The 23264-nt window shown below is 42.5% G+C and overlaps 1 protein-coding gene across 1 annotated transcript in view; it reads left to right on the forward strand.

The window, feature by feature from the left end:
* Nucleotides 1-23264, forward strand: part of MUC19 (mucin 19, oligomeric) — a 1331159-nt gene that overhangs the window by 1080097 nt on the left and 227798 nt on the right. The window contains exon 84 of the mRNA XM_078649731.1: nucleotides 12506-12574. Within this exon, the coding sequence (XP_078505857.1) occupies nucleotides 12506-12574 (69 nt within the window). The remainder of the gene's footprint in view (nucleotides 1-12505; nucleotides 12575-23264) is intronic.

Genomic DNA, 23264 nt, shown 5'->3' on the forward strand with positions numbered 1-23264 from the left:
GGGGGGTGGGGGGTGCACATGGGGGGTACCTATGGTACCCCCCTGCATTTGCGTGAACAAAGAGGCAGGCACCGCACGGTGCCTGCCGCTTTGTGCGCGCAAATGCTGTGCATGCATTTTTAACATTGCGGCGGGTGCAGCTTGAAGCTCCACCCGCCGCAATGTTAAAAATAGAGGATGTGACCGCCACCCTGGCGGTCACATCCTAATCTGTATGGAGGGACCGCCGCTGCCCCTGCGGACGGTCCCTCCTACTCTGTGGTGGCGGACGGACTCAAGTCCGTCCGCCATCATAATCGGCCCCTTGGTTTTTTCCCGTTGCCTGGTTAAAATGGGTTCCGAGGAAGTTTGCCCATGACTCCTCTGTGATGTTAGATGAGACCCCATGGTGCATAGGTCTTATGAACGAGTTTATTGATTTCCAGAATCTTGCCCCATCGTTTCTTTTGATGTCAGAGTGGAGTCTTGCCCAAAGATTATCCTCCACGGATTTATTTGCTTCCCATTTTAATTTTTTCAATGTTGATTTTAATTTCGGTAGTTGGTCTTGCTTTACTGTATCCATGGGTTTCTGTTGGAGTTCTCTCATTGTGCGGTAAATTGATGTTTTTGTGCCTCTAATTTTTCCTTTCTGCTATTGAGTGAATGTGCTCGATCTGTCATGGCCTGATTTTGCGTATGGCTTGGGTATTGTGGCGTAATTAGACATAGTGTTTCCCATTGGCAGTTTCACTTGATCCAGTGCGGGCCCCAAAATGCTGTTTTGCCCTTTCAACTAGGGTGTCATCTGTTGCTGCTGAGTATTTAATTTTTTTAAAATTAACAGTGTAGACTGACTCTTTTGATTCTTTGGACGGCTCAAAGTTCGGCTTTACTGTTTCAAGAGTGGTTTCTTGGGGCAATGATCACTATCTCCGCTTCTACCTATCCGATAGGAACTTATGTATTGAAATAATGGTAATGAGATGAAAGTATAGTCTAGGATGCTGCTATTTCTTGTTGAGTGAAATGTTGAGGCCGGAGGGTGTTCTCCGGAAGTCCTTCCATTTAGGGCCCTGATGTTGAAATGTTCCAGTTCTTCTAGGGTCTTGTTGCCTAGTTTTGTTTGTTTGAGTATTTGTGACTTCCCTTGTGATGGGATATCCCAAATTGAGTTTTGGATTAGGAGCTCATCTTCTTGCGTGGTGCCCATGAGGTTGAGATTGAAGTCCCCAGTAAGCATGTCGTTAGTGGTAGGTCTTTCTCTTATGCATTCCTCCATATAATTACATAGGTCTTTGACTGCTTTTCTTTTTTTTCTCGGGTGAACATAGACTTTGATTAGGGTGAAGTCGGTATCGGCGATGCCTGTTTTTGGTTGCGCCAAGGGAAAGTTTACTGCCAGTGAGGCTGTAGAGGATGGTCCAACTTCTTTTGCCGTCAGGATGCTTGTAGCTGATACATAGGTTGCTAAGCCGCCTTGAAGATGCCCATATTTAGCTATCCTTTCTGCGCCGATGTAGAAGCGCAGGTATTCCTGAAGGTGCGGGGGGTCTGCAAGCCATGTCTCCTGAAATGCCACGAAGTCGAAGGTTCTAATGTAATGCATGAATTCTGAGTCAGTTATTTTGGAGGCTAAGCCGTTGATGTTCCACGAGCATATTCTTAATAGGTCATGAGAGCCCTCGCTTGTCTTAGGGCCGGTTTGTCAATTGTTGTTATTTAAAGTTCTGGCTGTCCATTTTAGGTCAGATAATCCAGCTGTTAGTGTTTTTTCCTCTCCGGTCCGTCCGGAGGTGCTGGTATGTTGGTCGTTGTTTATTCCAACTGGCCCTACCGCTCCTCTCAGAACCGAAATTCTGGGGCTGTTTACGATAGCTTGATATTCCGCCTTTTCCACCGGGATTAGTATTTCTGGCTTTGAGTATGGTTTTATTGTGATCCCCCAGTTTTTAATGGTCTCTGCTTCGGCTTGTATTTTCTGCCAGAGAGATTGCCAAAGATGTCCAAGTGGCTTTCGTTTTTTCTCTGCCTGTGCCATCTTCGTCTATGAATTCGATAGATATCAGGTCAGAGCTTTTTACTTCTTCCAGGGAGGGAATATGGGATAGCAGCCGTAGGATGTGGCCTCTATTGAGAGTATCATGTCTTGCTTGCGAGGTATAGTCTGGGTTAAACCAAATGGCACCTGTTGCGTTTCTTTGTTCATTTAAGAACCCGCTCTCTTTTTTAACTTGGCTTGGTGGCATATGCTCTACTAATCGTGCTGTAGTTGGTTTGGCCTGATTAATATTAGCTGCAGTGACTCTTAGCTCTCGGCCAGGTCTATGCTGATTCGGTGCAAGTGGCTCAGCCGGTTGGTAGTTCTCACCAGGCCAATTGGGGTGGCGCGTTAGGTCCGCTGTCCCTGTGATAGCTGGTTCTTCTTCAATTTGTGCTGTCGGAATCGCTTGAGTAATTGTAAATAGTTGGGTGTCTGATGACCCTTTGCGCTTCCCCACATATTTTTGTCCCTGGTTGTGCCCAGACTTTTTACCCGAAGTATGTTCTTGCTCAATTAGTTGAGGAAGATTGGTGCCCGGCATCGAATTGGGTTCAAGAATTATTTTGCTGGCCTCACAGAGTTGAAGGCATGAGTTTTGTAGTCCGGCTTCGGAGTCTTCTTGTGTGATGTATAAAAGTGTTTCCAAGTTCTTAACTTTTTTCCCCCTCCCATCAGTTAGTTGGGTTGGGGCTATTGCCTTGGCGGGGGTCTCTGGTGTACTAGCGCCTCCCTCAGTCTCTGGTGTGCAGGTGCCACCCTCAGATTGAACTGTATCTTGTTCTGTGGCTGGCATATTCCCAAAGAGGTGCATAAAGCCTTCGCGGTTTGAGTGTATCTTATGTTTCCTACCTTTGCGTTTTTTTGCTCTTCTCTGTTTAGCATTCCTTTTTGTGTGTGGTTTTTCTTCCTCCAGTTTTTCGGAGAACGAAGGATCAGAAGTTCCAATTTCGCGGGCCCCTGTGCTTTTGGGTGTATTGAGTAATGGGGTTCTTGTTTTGCAGTTTCCATATTCATTAATTTCCGGCACTTCCCTTTTCCTTAAGTTGTCTTTCTCTTCTTCTTTGCAGGGGTTAGATTGTTGGCACTGGGCAGACCCTTTGAGCTGTGTGCACAGATCGCTCAATATTGTTGGAAGTGCCGACAATTTGTCGATGATTGGGTCGCATCCACATCCACCTCTGTTGGACCTGGTTTCGTGTTGTGGCTGATCCAGCTTGTTTTGAAGAAGCGTATTTAGCATGCCCTGCTTCCTGTCAATGGCGACCACAAATACAGCCAGTGTGTCCAGTAGCGTTAATTGCGTGTCCATTTTATCCGATTGGTAGTTGAGGGCTTCTACCAAGAGTTGTATTGTTTTGAGCAGACTAGGCTACGCGCTTTCGTGTTTTGTGTGTTTTGGGGTTTCCACGTGATTTTCTGAAGTTATGGATCTTTCATGACCCCTCTCTGGCGCCGCTGCACTCGTCGCCAGTTGTTCGTTTGAGCCATCACTTATCGTAATTGGTGCATTGATGCTTGTCTCAATTCTGCTTTTGTCTTGGAAGTATGCAGCTAGTAGATCTTCCCACTCTTCCTTTCCCAGATATGAGGACATTTCTATCACCTCTGACGGGGAAGTTGGTGGCCTGTCTAAATTTGCTGTATCCCTCCCAGGCCTCGATGTTCTGTTATTGTCAGTTTCTTGTGCAGTTTGAGTTGAAGCTGAGCCTCCCAGAGTTGGATCATTCTCTGCCCTGTGCTCCTTTTCGGTGCTTACGTTTGTCTCCCTCTATTCGCTAAGGTGCTTTATTGCTTTTTGGCTTTTAGGTTTGCAGTTTATTGGTGCGTTGGTTTTGCTGCACATGCTGAATGTAATTTCCTCACAAGGTTTGTCATTAGCAGTATTGTCAAGATCTGTGAAGCTCTTATAGAGTTGGTCTGCAGACAGGTTTTTTGCGTTGTTTGCCCTGTGCACTTGGATAAGGTTTGCTTCTAGCACAATTTTCATTCCGGGCTTTATCCCGTTGGTTGTAAAGTCATGAGTGATGCAGCTTTTGTCGCGCTGGGGGGTTGATGTCACTTGTGTTGAGCCATTAGCTGTGGGGCTAGAGCTTCCCTTGCTAATGTTGTCTGTCAGTGTACCAATGTACTGTGCTGGGTGGGGGAGCTGCGATGGTTCAATAGGTTGCTGTAGGCCTGAAGATTCGTTGATATTTGAAAGTAAGGTATCCCCCGCGTTTTTTAAGAAGCAAAACTTTGTATAGATTTTTGGTTGGAGCATAGCGTGGTTGGTTTTTAATTTGCTGCTCTTTTCTGCTTTTGATGTCTGCTCGCTTCTTGGGCTGTTAGAGTCAGAATTGTCAATTGTTTAATGAGCATTCGCTCTGTGTTGTCTGCCGAGTTTTGGTCGGTGGTTTCCCTCTAATTCCCTCGGACGCTTTCGACGTTCGTTTGCATTTTTTTGTGCCTCCTTTAATCATAGGGCATCCACGAACGCGCCCTGATCTCATGCTGCTCAGCTGATCTGCGACCGGTTGCATCCAATGTACAACAGAGCAGCGGGGGAAGGTCAATAAACAGGGCAGTGGAACAGTAGAGGGGCAGTAGACGGCCTTTTTGGTCCAGTCGGTGGAGCTGTCAACTACACCTTCAGGCCACCGCCTGGGTTCCTTGCTCTGCTTGCTCAGCTTAGTTTGTCCGAAGTTGATGACAGGCAGGCTGATGTTACAGGCAAGTGCTCAGGGGCATGCGTAGCTGGGGAGATCTTTGGGACGTGCGTGGCTGGGGGAGTCTTTGGTGCTCCTTGGCGTTCCTTCCTCCCTCCCAAATCCTCGCAAGGTGCAGCAAAGGTGCAGCGGCTTACCTCCAGCTGTCAGCAGCCGCATAGAACTCGCGGAAGGGCCGCCTCCAGCCTCCCGCCTTGATCCTCGGACAGGACCAGCCGTCAGTCGGCACCCGTGGGCACCCATGGGCATTGGCCCTCAGCCAGCAGCCAGCAACCAGCAGCCCCCAGCCAGCAACCAGCAGCCAGCAGCCAGCAGTTGGCAGTATCCAGTATCCAGTGAGGGTAAAGATGGGATATAGAAGTGAGGTATAAGGTTGAGGTGGCCCAAGGCTCAGCCAAGTGTTGGTGAGTGCCTGGAGCCTGGTACCTGTTATCTAGCGCTTGATGCACAGTAAAGGATTTTTTATTTTTTTCCTTCCAAGCCTTACTTGTGACTTGCCTTGCCTTGTTCTCACTATTTGCTTTAATGTCTCTTTGTCTCCTTTTCTTTTCTCTTTTACTCAAATCAGCCTTCCTGGGGCGCAGACATCAAGCGCTGATGATGTTCAGTAGCCAGAGAGCTCGGGCGCATGCTCTCACTACTGCGCCCCCCCCCGGGCCCCCGGGCTCCCGGGCTCCCAGCTCTCAGTAGCTGCACCTGCGCCTGATTTTCGTAACCGCGCCCTCTGTGGTCTCCGGCTCCGGCTTCCAGAACTCGCAGGTCAGCAGGTCGTATCGAAGTGATTGGGGCACCGGGAGCAGCACGAGGGGATCAGAGTGGGTGATCCGCCCCCAACGGTGCCCTTTCAGACCTTTTGCGGCCTCCCGGTCTCCCTGTTTCCCGCGGTCGCAGTCGCTGCAGCTTTCCAGTGACTCCAGCCGCGGTTCTAACGGTTCTGACGGCTCGGCGGCTCTGACAACGGCGTCCAGGAGCCGTTCGCCAGCGGCAGCAGCAGCAGAGTTTGGCAACAGCGTTTTGGCAGTAGCAGCATTTGGCGCGGAGCTCCTCCTCCCTTCTACTCAGCTGACTAAGGGTAAGTCTTCCTCTCAGAACTTTCAGTAGTGTGATCCAGATCCTGTCTACTGGCATACTTTCAGGTTTCCTTAAGGTATTTCAACACTTGTGTCCGCCTACCCCTTTTGTTATGTCCCATTGAGACCTCAGACTGGTTCTGATGTTCCTCATGTGTTCCCCATTAGAGCGCATTGTTGTGTCGATGCATTCTATGTTTGGAAAGCATCTGCATTATTGCAGGAATGTGGCTACATCACGGGGAGAATGTAGGGGGAGGATTCTTGGATGAGCAGTTGGAGATGCTGCTGATGATTTAATGTGATGCCATGCAGAGTTGTTAATAAAAGTAGAACTGGATTATACTCTTGCGGTCAGAGTATACTTTACATGCTGGCGACGAGGGACAACAACTCTGCTGAACCCATGAGAGAGACTTGAGGAAGAAAATTCAATGGGAGAGTTTTTGAATTGAAGAAGTATAACAGAAGATAATGAAACGAGTGATAAGGTGAGCCGTGACTGAGAGACTTTATCGATTGCTTGAGGAGGAATCGAAATTCAAGAGTGAAAGTTTTTTTTTTTTTTAAAGGATTACCTTACAGCGAGGAACAAGCGCGAGCAGTGGTGCGCGAGGCAAGGCTGTGACGTCTTGACTGTAGCTGAAGCGTAGCGTGAGAGGCTGGAGTTAGTAGAAAAAGAAGAAGTACTAACGCACCTCTGAAACGCAACGCATTGCGCAGTGAGGTCATACGCAGGCAGCCACTTTAAGAAGGAGAAATTGTATTGTCTTGGCAACCGGCAATTCGCGTTGTAAAAGAAAAGCACGGAAACGTTAATAGTTGAAGTTTCGCTCAGTGAATGCGTTACGCTGGCACTGTGAAAGAAAAGCACGGAAACGTTAATAGTTGAAGCTTTGCTCAGTGAGTGCACTATGCTGGATCAAAGGCAACAGTAAGAGCGGCATATTCTAAAGGTGATTATTTTAGTAAACTAACCTATCGGTGGCATATTTTCTTTGTTAATGCAACTGAATACAATTACGAGGAGTCAAGGAAGCGCGTTGTTAATAACTTTCCTGTTAACTGAGCACAAGGGTGTGCAACTATAGAGAAACAAGAGGCACGTACAGATTTGCAATTTAAGGATTAAAAGAAAAAGGAAAATTTACAGTGCATGTTGCAGATCGGTGATATGCACACCTGTTGGGAATAAAGTTTATTTTTGTGAGTTGGCAATAAAGGGTTTATTTTTATTTTTTTGGGGTTGAGAAGTTTATAATTACAAAAGTCAGAGAGGAATAAAAAAAAAAGAAGAAATGTGTGCAGCGCAGACCTTCACATTAACACCGCCAATACCATTTTTACCGGAACCAGGAGAACCACACATCAAGTGGCAAGAATGGAAAGTTTATTTCATCAATTATATGGTTACCATAAACAATGATGATATGACACCAGAGATTAAGAAAGGCATATTATTACATTCACTTGGACCTGAAGGCATTAGGCAATATCATCAAATGCAAAAGAAAGCAAGAGGGGAGGATGAAGTGGATGTATATGTAAACGCATTAGAAGATTTGGAAAGATACTATGCACCTCCTGTTTGTAATGCCATTGATAGATATAAGTTTTTCAGGAGGAAACAAGACCAAAATGAAAAAATTGATGATTATTTGAGTGCGTTAAGGAAAATTGCTGAACGTTGTCGTTTTGGAACATTGGAAGAAGAGTTGATTAGAGATCAAATTATTATGTTGACGAATAATAAGAGAGTGCAAGAAAGATTGTGGACGATGGGTGATGGCACATTAAATAAAGTACTTGCAGTAGTGAGGAAAGCAGAAGTATCGGTGAGATGTGCTAAAGCAGCATTAGATGAAGTAAAAGGAAAAGAGAAGGAGGAAGTTTGTGTTGTGAAGAAAGGGAGAAAACCGAGTGTTAAAAGCTTTGAGAAAGATAAAACCAAAGAAGCTAAAATTGAAAAGAAATATAATAATCCTGTGCTGAAAAAAGGTCAGGGAAGTTTGGCTTGTTACAGATGTGGAAGTTATAGTCATTTAGCCAATAGCAAACTATGCAGAGCAAGGGATCAAAAATGTGCTGTTTGTGGGTTGATAGGGCACTTTGCAAGGGCATGTAATAGGAGAGACAAAACAACAAAAGTTAAGTATGTCACTGAAATAGAAAAGGGTAGTGACACTCAGGAAGGTTCGTCACAAGAAGATGATGAAATATTTGTGATTGAAGATACTATTCTTGATGTAAAGAGTAAGGGGAAGAGTAAACCATTGTGTGAAGTAGTAGTGGCTGGGGTGCAGGTGGTGTTAGTAGCGGATTTAGGTTCGCCATACACTATTGTAAATTTGGATATGTGGAAAGACAAGTTTATTAAAATAAATTAAAGAAGAACTTAATGTTTGTGATGTAAATCCCACAAGTTTTACTGGAGAGAGTATACCTATGGTAGGGTGCAGAGATGTTACATTTGAGTTCAAAGGCAGGAGAGCTGAAGGGAGGATGTATGTTGCGGAATATGGCCCTAGTGTTCTAGGCTGGAGAGATCAGGGAAGTTTGAAAATAATTGTAAATCCTAATAGTAAGGAACAGGTTCTTGTACTTGGATGATGATGATGATTAAGGTAGGAAAATAAGTGAACATTTTAAGGATGTATTCTCAGGAAAGATTGGTATGCTCAAGGGATTTAACATTGAATTAAACTCAAGGAGAATTCTATACCAGTGCATTTTAAAGTCAGGAATGTTCCTTTTGTGGAAGAAGTGAATTAGAAAAGGAGCTATTGAGGTTGGAAACAGCAGGAGTGATTAAACGGATTGAGTTGTCAGAATGGATGTCTCCGATTGTTGTGGTAAGGAAATCGAATGGAAAGATCGGATTATGTGTGGATTTGAGGGGTGTGAACAAGGAAATTCAAGTGGATGAATATCCTTTACCAAAGATTAACGAGTTATTGTCAAGAACAAAAGGAATGAAATGGTTTTCTACTGTGGATTTGGCATCCGCATATCACCAGGTACAATTGCATAAATAAAGTAGGAAGATAACATCGTTTATAACCCCATTTGGTGTTTCCAGTATGTCCGCATGCCGTTTGGACTAGCCTCCGCGGCAGCGGTCTTTCAAAGATTGATGAGCGAGATACTTAAAGATATTCGTGGAGTATTGATTTTCCAGGATGATATCCTTATAATGGGTGAAGATAGAGAAATGCATGATAAAAGAGTGGTAGAGGTATTTAATGTCTTGAGGAAAAGAGGGTTAAAAGCGGAATATGAAAAATGTAAATTTGCAAAAGATAGAGTGGCATATTTGGGACACAATATAGGGAAGGATGGAATTTCACCGAAGAAGGAGTTAGTTGAAGCTGTGAAGTATGCACCAGAACCAAAGAATAAGGAGGAACTTCATTTGTTTCTGGGACTTGCAGAGTATTACTCCAAATTTGTAATAAATTTTGCTGAAAAATCATATGATTTAAGACAACTAGTTAAACAGAGAAGCAAATTTGTGTGGAACAGTGCATGCAGAGAAAACTTTGAGACATTGAAGAAAGATATTTGTAACGCAACACCCATCAAAGGATTTGATCCAGAGTTAAGGATTGTTTTGACAGTTGTTGCGAGTGGAAAAGGGTTGGGTGCAGTTTTGACTCAATGTGAAGAAGGGAATAAGGAGGTAGTAATAGGTTTTGCATCAAGGAGTTTAACACCGACAGAAGAATTATATTCTGTTATTGAAAGGGAAACCCTTGGTTGTGTATGGGGATAGAACATTTTAGGGTGTTTTTGTGGGGAAATTATTTTGATGTAAGGATGGACCACAAACCCTTGGTAAACTTGTTAACTACTGGTGGAATGCTGAAAGCCTCAGCTAGGATAGCGAGACTGTCTATGAGATTACAGGATTTTAATTTTGGATAAAGTATTTTCCTGTTGTGCAGAATAAGATTGCAGATTGTTTAAGTAGAATGCCTTTACCCATTAAGGAAGTACCTAAGAGTATTTGGGATGATTATCAAGTTGCAATGATTGAAGAGGATACTTTGAGATCTATTGAAAAGAAAGACTGGATTTCTGAGTATGAGAAAGATGATCTATTAAAGGAGGTGAAAGAAAGAATTCTAAAAGGTTGGGGAGAAAAGAAACCAGATATTGTGGAGGAAAGGAGTTTCTGGGAAGTGAGAAATGAATTGAGTGTTGAGGTTGGATTTGTTAACAGAGGAGAAAAGATCGTACCACCTAAGGGGTTGAGAAAAAGAAGAATTGGCTTATGCCATGAAGGGCATTTTGGCATTGTAAGAACAAAGAAAAGAGTAAAAGGTTCATATTGGTGGCCAGGAATAGACATTGAGGTAGAGAGGATTGTAAGAGGATGTGAAGAATGTGCAGATTCTGATAACAGTTTAAGAACTTTGAAACCACAATTATTACCTGTTGAGTGTCCTGAAATGGTGTGGGATTTGTTGGCAATGGATTTGTTGGGTCCAGTGCATACTAAGAGTGGGGAGAATAAGTATATTATTGTTTTGATTGATTATTTTAGCAAATGGGTTAAACTGGAGGTTGTAGGAAGAACTGATGCCGATACGGTGGTGGCATTTTTAAATGATATCTTCTTAAAAGAATGTTTACCAAAAAGAATAATAACTGACAATGGCACTCATTTTACAGCCCAGAAACTAGAGGATTTTCTAAAAAGGAATGGTATCTTTCATGCTAAAACATCTGTATACCATCCTTCAGGTAATGGTGCCGTGGAACGATTCAAACGTGTTATCAAAGGCACTATTCAAATTGCTTGCAAAAATAGGAAGAATTGGGAGGTTGAAATAAAAAAAATGCTTTGGGGATATAGGTTGACGCCATCTCTTACAGGTCATAGTCGTTTTGTGTTAATGAGGGGAAGAGCACCATACACTAAAGATAGCATAGGGTGGATGGATAGAACAAGACATATTGATTGGTCACCAGAAATGGTAAAGGAAAACATTATCAAAGCACAACAAGTGTATAAGAAGAATTATGATGCCAAGAATGTAACAAGAATGGAAGATTTAAATGTTGGAGATTGAGTGAAAACTAGGAAAAGTGGAAAGGTAGCTAAAGGGGAGAGTGTATTTTCCAAACCATTAAAGGTGGTGGAATGTTTAAAGAATTCTGCAACACTAAGTGACAATCGGGTTTGGCATATGAGTTGTATTGCCAAATGTAGTAATCCTGAAAAAGCAGAAAAGGGGGATGTCGGAGGAAATACTAAGGAGGCTCCTACTGACATGTTTGGAAATTGGTTGTGGGAGGATGAGAATGAGGATGGTTTTGTGTTAGAACAAACCGAGCAACAACAGGATGACGAAGAACACACTGGTTTTGAGGAAGCAGAAGAACAGAGTCATACTGAGCCAAGAAGGGTAGGAAGAATGGGAAGAGTCATTCATACTCCTCAGAAACTCAAGGGTTTTGTTTTATCTTAATTTATTATTTTTGTAGGAATGTATATTGTATATAGTTTTTGTTTAATTTTGTAAATAGGAGGGGGATGTGTTGTGTCGATGCATTGCATCGACACATTGCAGGAATGTGGCTACATCACGGGGAGAATGTAGGGGGAGGATTCTTGGATGAGCAGTTGGAGATGCTGCCGATGATTTAATGTGATGCCATGCAGAGTTGTTAATAAAAGTACAACTGGGTTATACTCTTGCGGTCAGAGTATACTTTACACGCATGCATAGCTGTCATCTGTAACTACTGACCCTTACAACAGTATTACTTGTGACCATTGCATCGGCCAGGAGAGTCAGTGAGCTTCAGTCTCTTTCAGTTGTACCTCCACATACCTGTTTCTACCCGGATAGAGTGGTGACTCCCTTCCACGTACGCCAGACAAAGCAACACCCTACCAACATTTGATCCCCCTCATCATTTTCAGGAAGGGGATTGATTCCATCATTTTGACCCTCTTTTAAAATCGATCGTACCAAAGACCACAGGGTATATGAGCAGCTTTTCATTGGGCCAACTGTAGCAAAGAAGCACAAGGCAATGCAGAAATAGACCATCTCTCAAAGGATTGTGCTCTGCATCAAACTGTGCTATTCACTAGCCGGCATCACTATGTCTACTTCTCCACCAGATACACAAAGTAGGTGTTTTGTATGGTTTATATTCCCCCAGCAAAAGATAAAAAGCATCAAAGACACTCAGGCATTCCCAGTCCTCTCAATTCTTCAAATGTTCTGGAAATTGCTAACCGTATAAGCACAAAGAAAATTGTGCACATTGGCGGAGGTTGAAGTTAACTTGTTGTAGGAATTCTATGAGTTAGATGCAGTTTAAAAAAAAAAACATTTTTGGATTGTGTAATATTTCGCAGCACGACCATTGTGGGGATAGTAACCAAACAGCAATAGCGCAGATTCTGCGAAGGATATTAACGGAATCAGTTAATCATGCTGTCATCAATCATTTTATTGAGTTAAAATAATGTTTGTTTTTATATTCATGCTGTGCAACAATTGTACATGTGCTGATTCTGTTCTCGAATTAGATGGTTGAAGAATTTAGGATACACTAGAGTAATTTGTTTTGTCGTACATCGACAGTTAGTATTTGTATATTTTGCAGTCATCAGGAATATTACAAAACATATATGATATGTGATTTTAAATTTTGTATCAATATTCTCATTATAATCTCTTTTGAAGCAACCAAGCCTGTCTCTACTGAGTCCACAGGATACACACAGGTATACACGGGCACAACGAGTGCTGTAGGTATGTGTTTAAACAATTTACTTCTGAAAATGTTAAAAGACACATCAAATACATTTATTTCTCCCTTCAGTTTGCTTTAGTTGCTTTTAACAACCATCAACGGTTTATTAACACAATGTACATCGAATGTGGCGTAAAAATGTATTACAGTGAAATATTGTGAATATTATAAGAATGTCCTTATAGTTCACGTGGACTGTGAGATAAATGGGGGCTTCATAAAAAACGAAATATTCCTTAAGTGCTGAAAGATAACATCACTACAGCGCTGCCGATTGACTGGGTTCACACTATACAAACAGCACTGTGGCAATTCAAAATACCACCTTGCCTAGAGTTGTTGAAGCAGAAAGTAGGAGAAAGGCAGTTGTAGATTGAAGATCCTTTATTGACAGAAGATCCTAGCCATCCATCATCAGGGCTGCTTCCAACTGACAGGTGCATTCAAGTAATCGAATTCCATCACCATGGAAATCCACAACCTGTGACACCATAGTGGTTCCCCCACAGCTGTGCCTGTTCCAGACACAGTAGTGATTACCAGAGAACCATGCTTATTTATGAGGAATACCACAGCACACTCATTTAATACATAGATTCCTTACATTAAACAACAATTTTCAGTAATTAAATTCGAATATAGCACAATAGTGTCATTAGGGATTAGCTCAAGGACCCAGAGAACAGATGGGTGCTGCTAAATGCTTACTGAAAACTGTTTGTTTTATGTTTGCAGTTCTGTGTAGCACATACCCGTCCCAGGGGCATTGGAGCACATTACATGAACCCCAGTTACATTACACAAGGTTAGATTCATTTTTGTAGGCACAAAGATATTAAGTAAATTGCCTAGAATCACAAGATTTTGAGTTGACATGGGGACTCAAATCTGTCTCCCAGTTCCAAAGTCAGCAGATCTGGCCCTATCGCCACACACTCTCCTGGTGGGAATAGTTGTCTCCACACACTAGGGAATTCCAGGTGGTGATAACTTCCCCTAGAAGTATTGTTTTAGGGAAATTCTATTTTGGAATATGCAACATCAACTTGGAGGATTTTCTTGTTTTTTTTACACTTCTCGTTTTACGTAAAATGGAAATCATTAAAATGTGGGAAATTGTTGTGGAGAATAACTTGTAAACCAGGCAGCAGTATTTTGAAAACCAACCTTCTGTGAGGAGGAGCAAGCGAAGATCTTGCATTGCAGAAGTGCTGTTATATAATCTGCCTGCATTGTTCATGTGCCTGGCCGCAGTGTAGCACAGCTTTCAGCGGTGCACTGGAGCCCGGCAAAACCCGTACTGTATTGTAATTACCAAAATAGAGTCTCATTGTAAGAAAGTGAATTATTAATTGGGGTGGATGGGATCCACTAAAAGTAATAAAACCACTAACCGGTTAATACTGCCAAATGTTTCAATTATTTAAACCTGAGCACAACTACTGGAAGTTTTGGCACAGAGCACACTGGCCTAACTTAAAATAAACATGTAAATCATTTAGAAGTACCAAATAGTTATTAAGTCAAAGATACAATAATGAAAATTAAACTCACACTATGTATGGGGGGTAGAAAAAAGGGGGACTTAAAAAGTACTACTCTGCTAATACAAGAACCCTCACTCTCCCAAGGGTGACATGGTTCATCATAGGGACCTGTCTTCACACTGGTACCGCAAGTTTCCCAGTGTGGGCTACAACGTTCCCGTGGGAGAGGAGCAGGGGGTGCCACAAGCACTGTAAGTACTACTTCCTATATGGGGAGGGGGCAGAGTGCAGAGCTACCTAGGGATACGGTGAATAAAACTATCTCCTGGTGGGCAAAAAATCTTTATTCTGGTGCCCCAGTGCATAGGATTAAAAAGAGCTACGTGAATTAGGGATTATGGATATTACCCAATTATGTGGTAAACATGTTTCTGCCGTATTAGACTAAAAGTTTATGCCATTCTACAGGACCAAAATATATATGTGTCACTTCGCTATATAAAGAGAATACAGTAACCAAAAAACCATAAGTCATTTTTTTGGTTATTCTCGTGGCACCAACATCTGGTGAGGTCCACTAGATGCCGAACATAAAACATATGTATGTAAAGGTCTGCTCTACAATCATCGGTCCCATCAGAGCAGTTCTGAGCTATGTGTATATACAGAGCAACAATAGTCTAAAAATCCATAGAGAATAAATTATTTGATAATGTTAAAGAGAGATCATAGTAAGGTACCATTTAAAACAAGCTCTTTTTAAGAATAAATGGTGCATTTATACTCCTGTCGGGCCCCCTCGTTATATGTGGTATCCAGGGGAAATGTTGTTATGTAGGACTTGATGTTTACAAGGTGGGCACCTGATTCCTGTTGACTTTTTAGGAGCTCTATAAGAGAGTGGGCATAGTGACACTGTTATGGGCTTGTGCCATGCAGGAACTGGGGTGCATGGACACAGGGGGAGGACATGTTGTGCTTCCTGCATGCACCCTGTGGCTCTGAAGAAGCAGGGGGCCTGTAGGGCCCCCTATATTTACTCTGTGCTACTTTTTTCGTGGAGGAGGTACTGCCATAAAAACCGTGGCGGAGAAGAAACTTTTAAAATGCCTGGCGGGGCAGCGGCAGTCCGGCCAAGCATATTGCTGTCTCTACACCACTGCAGCACCATTTCCCTGGCGGCATCCACGCTCCAAAGGCGGTCCGACCACCCTAGTTGTAATAGGGTAGAGTGCCAGTGCGGCGGTGGCTGGACCACCTGTGCAGCGTTAGCAGGGCCACTACCGATGTGCCCCCGTGAGTTGGGTGGTTCTCGGATCGTCAGACTCATAATTAGGATTTAAATAGGTGCATCTCAATCAGAGATTCTACCATGGGACGTAGGGCCTAATTATGAGTCAGGTGTTCTGAGTACTACCAGACATATGGGAGCCAGCAGTGGTGGTTCAGCCACCGCCGCACCGGAGCCCTGGCCACCTTATTACATGGACCGCCATTGCAGCGCAGGTGCCGCCTGGGAACCGCCATTCCCTGGTGGTGGTGCCGCATTGTAGAGGCAGCAATATGCTTGGTGAGACCACTTTGGTCCTGCCAAGCATTTTACAAGTTTCCTCTTTGCCACTGTTTTCATGACGGGTCCTCCTCCTTGAAAACCACAGTGGAGAGGAAACAAAGGGGGCCCTACAGGGGCCCTGTTGCCTCAGAGCCATGGTGTTTATGAAGGGGGTACAACATGTGCCCCCTGCATGCATGCACTCCAGTTCCTGCATGGCATGGACTGTACACTCCATGCTGTGCAGGAACTATTGTTGGCATTCCCATTGCTGTGCCCATTTCAGAGGTGCTGCTGTGGGACTGCGAGAAAACAGCCCACCAGACACCTGGATACTCGTAATCTGGTGGGCAGTCCCTATACTAGTCTGGCGGTGTGCGAGCAGGTCGCATGCAAGGCAATCTGCTCCCACAAGGACAAACTCATAATCAGGACCATAGTCCCTAAAATGTACGTCAAAATCCTTCAGTGGTCCAAGGTTATGGGCTGTATCTGAGAAGAGCTTCACAAGGCTATATAGCTGTTGGAAGAGGTCCTTCCCAAGCAATCGGCCCTGGTGATAAAGTTCTAAGCAGGAAAATTCTAATTTTGCATCCAGAGAAATCTACTATTTGGCCTGATACTTGCACTTTCGCCCATTCAAGATCCATCGTTTGGGCTTAGTTTCTTTTTTCAGAACTCAGGATCCTCCAGCGGGACAAGGTTTCAGGCTGTACCTGATGATGAGCTCCAAGAGGATGAATACTTTCCTGCTGAGGGCCAGATGAAATACATTTGCTACTGCTGCTATTGAGCTCCAAGCTGGAGAAAACTGTTAAGCCCAGCGAAGTTGTGCTTTGGTCAGTTTGGATCGGTAGTTAGCCCCAATCTGAGAGGCCAAAAGTGTTGTATGTCTTTACTTTTCAGAAATCTTAGAAGAAGTCCTGTTTTGTGCAGCCAAGGTTTCTAGGATCTGAAGAACAACACTTGGGGTTCAGGACTCACTCCAGCAGAGGCCACCACCAGGGTCCAGTACTACTAGTCAGCTGGGCACTTTATGGAAAAGGACTGTTGCAGCTTACATAATTTCCTGTGTCCACACAGTAGGTCAGCCAACTAGCTCTTGGAGTCCACTTCTTTATCCTGGATACACGTGGTAGCAAGTGGTAGCAAGTCCAGCCCTCCAAGTCTTCTCACAGGTTTCAAACATCAGGTGTAGTCCTTCTTCTGTTCTTCTTCAGGTACAGAGGGTGTTCTGGAGATAGTGCCTTGAGTGCCACATTCATGCTTGGCACCAGCTAGTGGGTGGCAGTGACTTCTGACTCGTGCCTAACCAATAGGTTTAAAGTTCTCTGGGTCAATCCTACCCACATTTGCAGCAGTTCCTGTTGGCACTACTATAAACAGTCCCACAGGGCACCTTGAGCCCGAAATTCAAGAGGGGGAAATCCTTTTCCCCTTGTGCAGAGCCTGTGTTCCTACTCAGAGGTGTTGCGTAGATAATGACTAGGGGTATGTGAATTGCACAAAATTTGCTGTAGCATAATCATACAAAATTAATGGAAAATGCATCTCGGACTAAAAAAATTGCTCAAATGGTCCATTCGAGTAGAGCTTCAACTCCAATATGTAATTGCAAGTGGATTTCTGGTTATTCACGTCCAAATCATCGCTGCTGTGTAAAAAACAAACTGAAATGGTTTTTGACTGCCAGTATTAAAGGAATTGCTGCCAATGTTCAAAACAATGCTACTCGCGTACAGAAATTACCCCAACAGAACATCTCCCATTACAACTTCTCCCCAAACAGTAGCCCTATTGTGCAACATAGTGTGCTGGCATAATCTTGGTAATTTCATGAAAAATTTGTTACGTGATGTCATCAAAATTATACCAATTTCGCTGGTGTAATTACACATTCATCCAGGCCTAGAATTCAGCAGTCCCCTTTTCCATGGTTATTCAAAACCGGTTCTGGGGTAGCTCTCCTCCCACTGTTTGGTGCCAGTTTGACCATGGAAACCAAGTTCATCCTTGCCAGGTGCCACCTGACATGTGCTTGTACAGGGCAGGCCTGTTTGAAGCTAATTAATCTCCTTGGCCCACCTCAACTGATCTTACTGCCAGGTGCAGAAAAACACCTCCCTACACCCAGGCCATTGTCCTTGATTTAGGAGCAGTTTGCACACCTCATTAAGGTTAAGCACTTGCTGGACAGCTACTGGAGCACTAACATAAATCAGCCTCCAGGATCTTTGGGCAAGAAAAAGGTGACTTTCTAAAAGTGACTGTTCGTAAATATTTATTAAAAATCCAACTTCACTATTGAATTGTTTTTAATAATTATTACAAATAGTGTTTTATTTTTCTACTTTTCTACTTGTGTCCAAACTTGAGATAGCAGAAATAATATTTTACTGTCTACTTTTTTTCAGCCAGGCTCTTCCACAGAGAAAAAATTGCTTTTGGAAGCTTGTCAGTGCAGGACTATGGAGACATTAAATTACTACATCTCATTTATAAATGCTATGCACCCTTAATTGTGGGCTACCAGACCTACATAAGGGTGATTTTATTATTTAAAAGGAAGGTTTCCCCCTGTTTAAAGGGTTATTTTGAAAGGTGGGTGCAATTTTAAACTGCAGCAGTCAGACTACATTGGTAGCATTCGAATCATGTTTTGCTTGCTACACTAATGGATAGCACAATAGGTGCTGTAGTCCATAGATGACATACAACCTTCTAGGCCATAAGTGTATTATAAGAACAGTAAATAAGGCAATTAGTAGTTAGACAATTAATCCATGGTGTGTGGGTTAGGGCACATGCGCTGGCGCTCATACAGCAAAGGGCCAGGACATAGAGTAAAAATAACAGCAGAATCAGTAAAAAAAGAAGTGGTAATGAGTGGTGAAAAAGGGGCTTTTTCTCACAGTCATTATCAGTAAGATGTATAAGGCACTTTTGAGCTGACAAAGAGAAATTAAGTGGTAGATTTTTTGAAAGCATAAATTACAGGTTGTTTAGTTTATAGTATTAGTGTGGTGGCAGGATCAGCATGTACCCAAATGATTTTACTCCTACTAACATAGAAGGAGAGAATCTTCCAGGTTTGATCAATACCAGTATGTAAAAGTCCATATTGCTCCCGTTTTACTGCGTGAAGTGGAATAATTCAATTTTCTTGATATTCATGATAAGGAATGTCTCCCTTATCCATTTCTGGAGGCCTGAATGTCAGGTTTGAATGTTGATAATGTAATCAAACATGATGTAACATCACCTTGATTTTGTATTTTCTGTGCAACATGCTCATTTTTACTCTATTGGATTTGAAGCAATCAAATATTTCCCCTTGTATCTATCCTTTATTAATATTTGAAGTGGTAGGAAAACAATTGTGAAATATATCTAATAGCCGAATGTTTGCATAGGTAAAATGAAAAGGTCACATAGTTCACTGAGTAAAATTCTTCCAATAGGGACAAAAAGTGAGAAATATTTTTAGGTACTTGCAGATCTAGATTCATCTGTAAATGTTAACCAAATATTTTCAGTATTATGCATTTAACATATGCAAAAAAGACAATGGGCTTTATTACCAGTACAGTGGTCCACAGGACTGCCGTACTCATGATTGTGGTCCGACCACTGCCACACTGCGGATCCCCCCGCAGTAATCTGAGGGTAGTGGTCAGACCCCTACAAGACTGCTGGCTCTGCTGTGATCAAGGATCCCACTGCGCTGGCGGTCTAAAACTGGCCTAAATATGCTGACGGTGCCACACCACTGAGGATATTATGAATTGGCTATCCACCGCCCATTTCGTGGTTGTGTGCCTGCCATAAAAAGACTAGCAAGGAGGAAGCAAAGGAGACCCTGACAGGGCCCCCTGCCATATCTGGGCCTGCAGGTGCATGCAGGAGGGGCACATGTTGTGCCCACCTGGAATTGCACCCCTGTTCCTTCATGGTGTGCCACACCATGCAGGAATGTGCTGCAGGTGCTATCACAGCAGCAGTCTCCAGTTAAGGCTCTCCTATGAGCCTTACACAGCCCACTCCATGAGACCCCTGCAGAACCACCCACCTGGCCTAAATTCAATTCAGAATCTGGCAAGTCGGCGCACCACATATTTGGCAGTCTTCCTGTCAGTGCAGCGGTGGTGGGCCCCCTAAATTCATAATAAGGTCCACAGTATCAATTATCTCTGCTAATATAATATGAAACTTGTTAATACATTTTCGTCTGAACGTTTTTAGATTTATCTGTTCAATTTAACATTTCCCCCTCCCCCAATCAATAACCCATTGTCCTACAATGACCATAGCAGATTCCACAAAGTGGATATCTAAATCAGTCTGCAAGCAATTAGTGTGAATAATCTACCACTAATAGCCTATTTGTCCTGCTCTATTGCCATGTCAAAAAACACAAGGGGCCTTGACTCTAAACTCAGCAAGGCTGAGCCAAACTTGAATAATCAAAACAAACACAACTGCCAGTGCTGAGAACCTTTCTCTTAGGATTTCGATCTGAAACAAAATGGTTATTATGAATGTAGCATAAAACCTGCTTTATGAATTGCAAATCAGTTTTTAATAATTCTTTTTCAAGAAAATAAACGCCACAAATAAACACTATAACAATTTGACAATTTGTCAAAATAGAAAAAGTCTTTCTTGTTGTCGTGCGATATATAGTTCTTTTGTAATCAACAAAGTTGTAGAAAAAATAGAGAAAAAAGTAGTCTCGGTATTTTCAAAAGCTCCATTTACGAATGAATGTTTAAATGACCCGAGACCGGGTTGGTCGACGCGTTTCAAACCCCGCTAGTAACCGGGGTTCTCCTCAGGACAAAAATTGTCACTTGCCTCGTGAGCCAGAGCTCCACTTGCAGAAAGGTTGAATATCCACTTGAAAGTGCGCGGAGGGTCGCAATCACCAAAGACTAAAGGAGACTGAGACGCCTTAGCCACAGCGGCCCCTCCGCGCACTTTCAAGTGGATATTCAACCTTTCTGCAAGTTACTAGCGGGGTTTGAAACGCGTCGACAAACCCGGAACCATATATCGCACGACAACAAGAAAGACTTTTTCTATTTTGACATGTTTAAAGGGTTATTGACAACGAGACCATAGTGTGTATGTTTGTATGCTTGACTGTTAGTATGACTGGATGGCCAAGAGTGTTTGAATTGTACAAATTGTCAAATTCTTATAGTGTTTATTTGTGGCGTTTATTTTCTTGTTTATATTGTGTAAATATTATGTATATAAACATTTTTGTATTTCCATGCACAAAATAAGTACATGTTCAAACATTGAAGGATTGAAAAAGAATTATTAAAAACTGATTTGCAATTCATAAAGCAGGTTTTATGCTACATTCATAATAACCATTTTGTTTCAGATCGAAATCCTAAGAGAAAGGTTCTCAGCACTGGCAGTTGTGTTTGTTTTGACTATTGCCATGTCAGCATAAATGTAAGGCCTTAGACATTCAAAATAAGGTTATTTCTGCTATGACAAATGGCCATAATTGACATGTGGCCACCATGTTCAAAGGTTTTAAGGGAAAGTGCTTCAAGGGATGTTGTTTACAATGCTGCAAGCCCACCTCAGATGAATATTTTTATGTGCTATTTAGACAATTTTCCAGAACAAAGGCAATTTTAAACGTTAGTTTCACATTTATTGTATAAAAGATCGCTATTTGATTAGATTGCCAATCTCTCATACATTATTGACATTCATTTAATTTTACTCATCTACACACTTCATCAACCAGAAGAATATAACCTCTTGCACACTAAGCTAAATGTTAGTGTGTGGTGTGCCTTCTGACTTGCACAACATTCTAAGGAAACCCTACCAGAAGCAATACTAATTTCCTTTAATACAAAATTTCCCCCCAACTCCTTCCCAATAAAGGTAAAGAGATTTTCATTCATTATACTTATCGCATTATACACAATGCCCTGCGACTGAGTTATATCTACCAAACCATCTTCCTGTAACAGGTGTTTCTGTTATGTATGCTACCCACTTATGCATGTCTTAGAGGAATAGCCTGACAAGTTTGCCAGAACTTACTCTGGTATTATGACAGTTCAGGCAATCCCATCCCAATCTCTAATCTCAATTTGAGAATTAATTCTTCAGAAAACATAGCCTATCTTAATTTCTGGACCATTTTACAGTAGTTTATAACAACCGCTAAGTGGAGCACTGTTACTTTACCTAAACTTAAGGAAGAGTTATTCTTGAACCCTACAACAACTAACCACAGCAGAAAACAGTGTTATTGGCTCTGAATAAAATAAGGCTAAAAACATTTTCCAGCTCATACTTTTCTCAGAGGTCAATTTGGGAACCCTACAGTGGGATTAATAATGGGGGAATTCAAACAACTGTGAGTTTTGCAAATGTTTACATGCTAATAATGGGAGCCTAAGCCTTACCTTGACTGTTGTCACTATTTAGTCACAAAGGAATACCAAGGTCACAGCCAGTTATCTACGTTCAAAAGAAATTAAACAAACAGTCTGATGCTCTAATAGTGGAAAATCTCCTGAATACTATTACTACCTTTAGAAAGGAGTTAGGGTTGTTGTGTGAAATGCTGTTTTATATCAATACCTACAGTATACAAAAGGATATACTTGTACGTTTCTCTAATCACCATTGTATAAAAAACATGTTGCAGTTGAAAACCCTATTTAAGAACATTTAGATTATATATAAGTGCCTGCTGGACAGTGGAAAAATATCTATACCCCATATAAACATCCATGTGATGTCATAATTCTAAGTTTGCTGGCGTTTTTAGATCTCATCATTCCCCTTATGTGTTTCTTATTTTCTAGAGTATCTTAGTGTAAGAAGCTGGCATGGTATATGATGTTCAGTTATGTAAGTGGACACCTTGCACCAGTCCAGACAACCTTAGAAAGATCTCTAAGTGGTAGCTGTGGAGAGCAGCCTTTAGGCTTAGTCCAGATGGAGCGTAAAGTAGCTTGTTTTACCAACTGCAATCTTATAGTATATATCAAATAAAAAAATAACCACAAAAAGTATTTATAAAGTATGTATTTATTCTATAATACTGTCTAACACATAGAAATATCTCCTACCCAGAGATATGCACAATGCACACAGTACTGCAGCAAAGACACACCGTAAATAGCACAAAATACACAGTGGACACAGGGGGGACCAAACCATATACTAAGAAAGTGATATGAGAACCATGACTCAGGTCAAGACAAGGTCAAGAGGATGTAGAAGTGCCAGGGACCCAAGGAACCACCCAAGGTGAGTAAATAGGAATCCCACGGAGAGAGTGTGCAGTGTGAGAACATCACTGCGTGCGCCGTACAACTCTACGTGTAAGTCACGGTTGGATTTTAAAAGATTAAGGACCCTCCCCAGTGGACAATGAAGAAACCCCGTTGAAAATAGAAGGTGAGAGCGCAACCCCATCCGTGGATACCCTAGAGCCCACGTTACCTACACCAGGGAAACCGGGTGCATACATGTGAAGTGGGGTTAGAAACTGCTGTCCACCCCAATGGAGGACTTCATGAAAGTGCTGCTGCTGGAAGAGAAGAAAGTGTCTGGTGGAATCCAAACCTGGATTCGAGATAGGAGGTACCTGCCAGCAGAGGG

The sequence above is a fragment of the Lissotriton helveticus genome, chromosome 1_1, assembly GCF_964261635.1.
Source record: "Lissotriton helveticus chromosome 1_1, aLisHel1.1, whole genome shotgun sequence".
Lineage (NCBI taxonomy): Eukaryota > Metazoa > Chordata > Amphibia > Caudata > Salamandridae > Lissotriton > Lissotriton helveticus.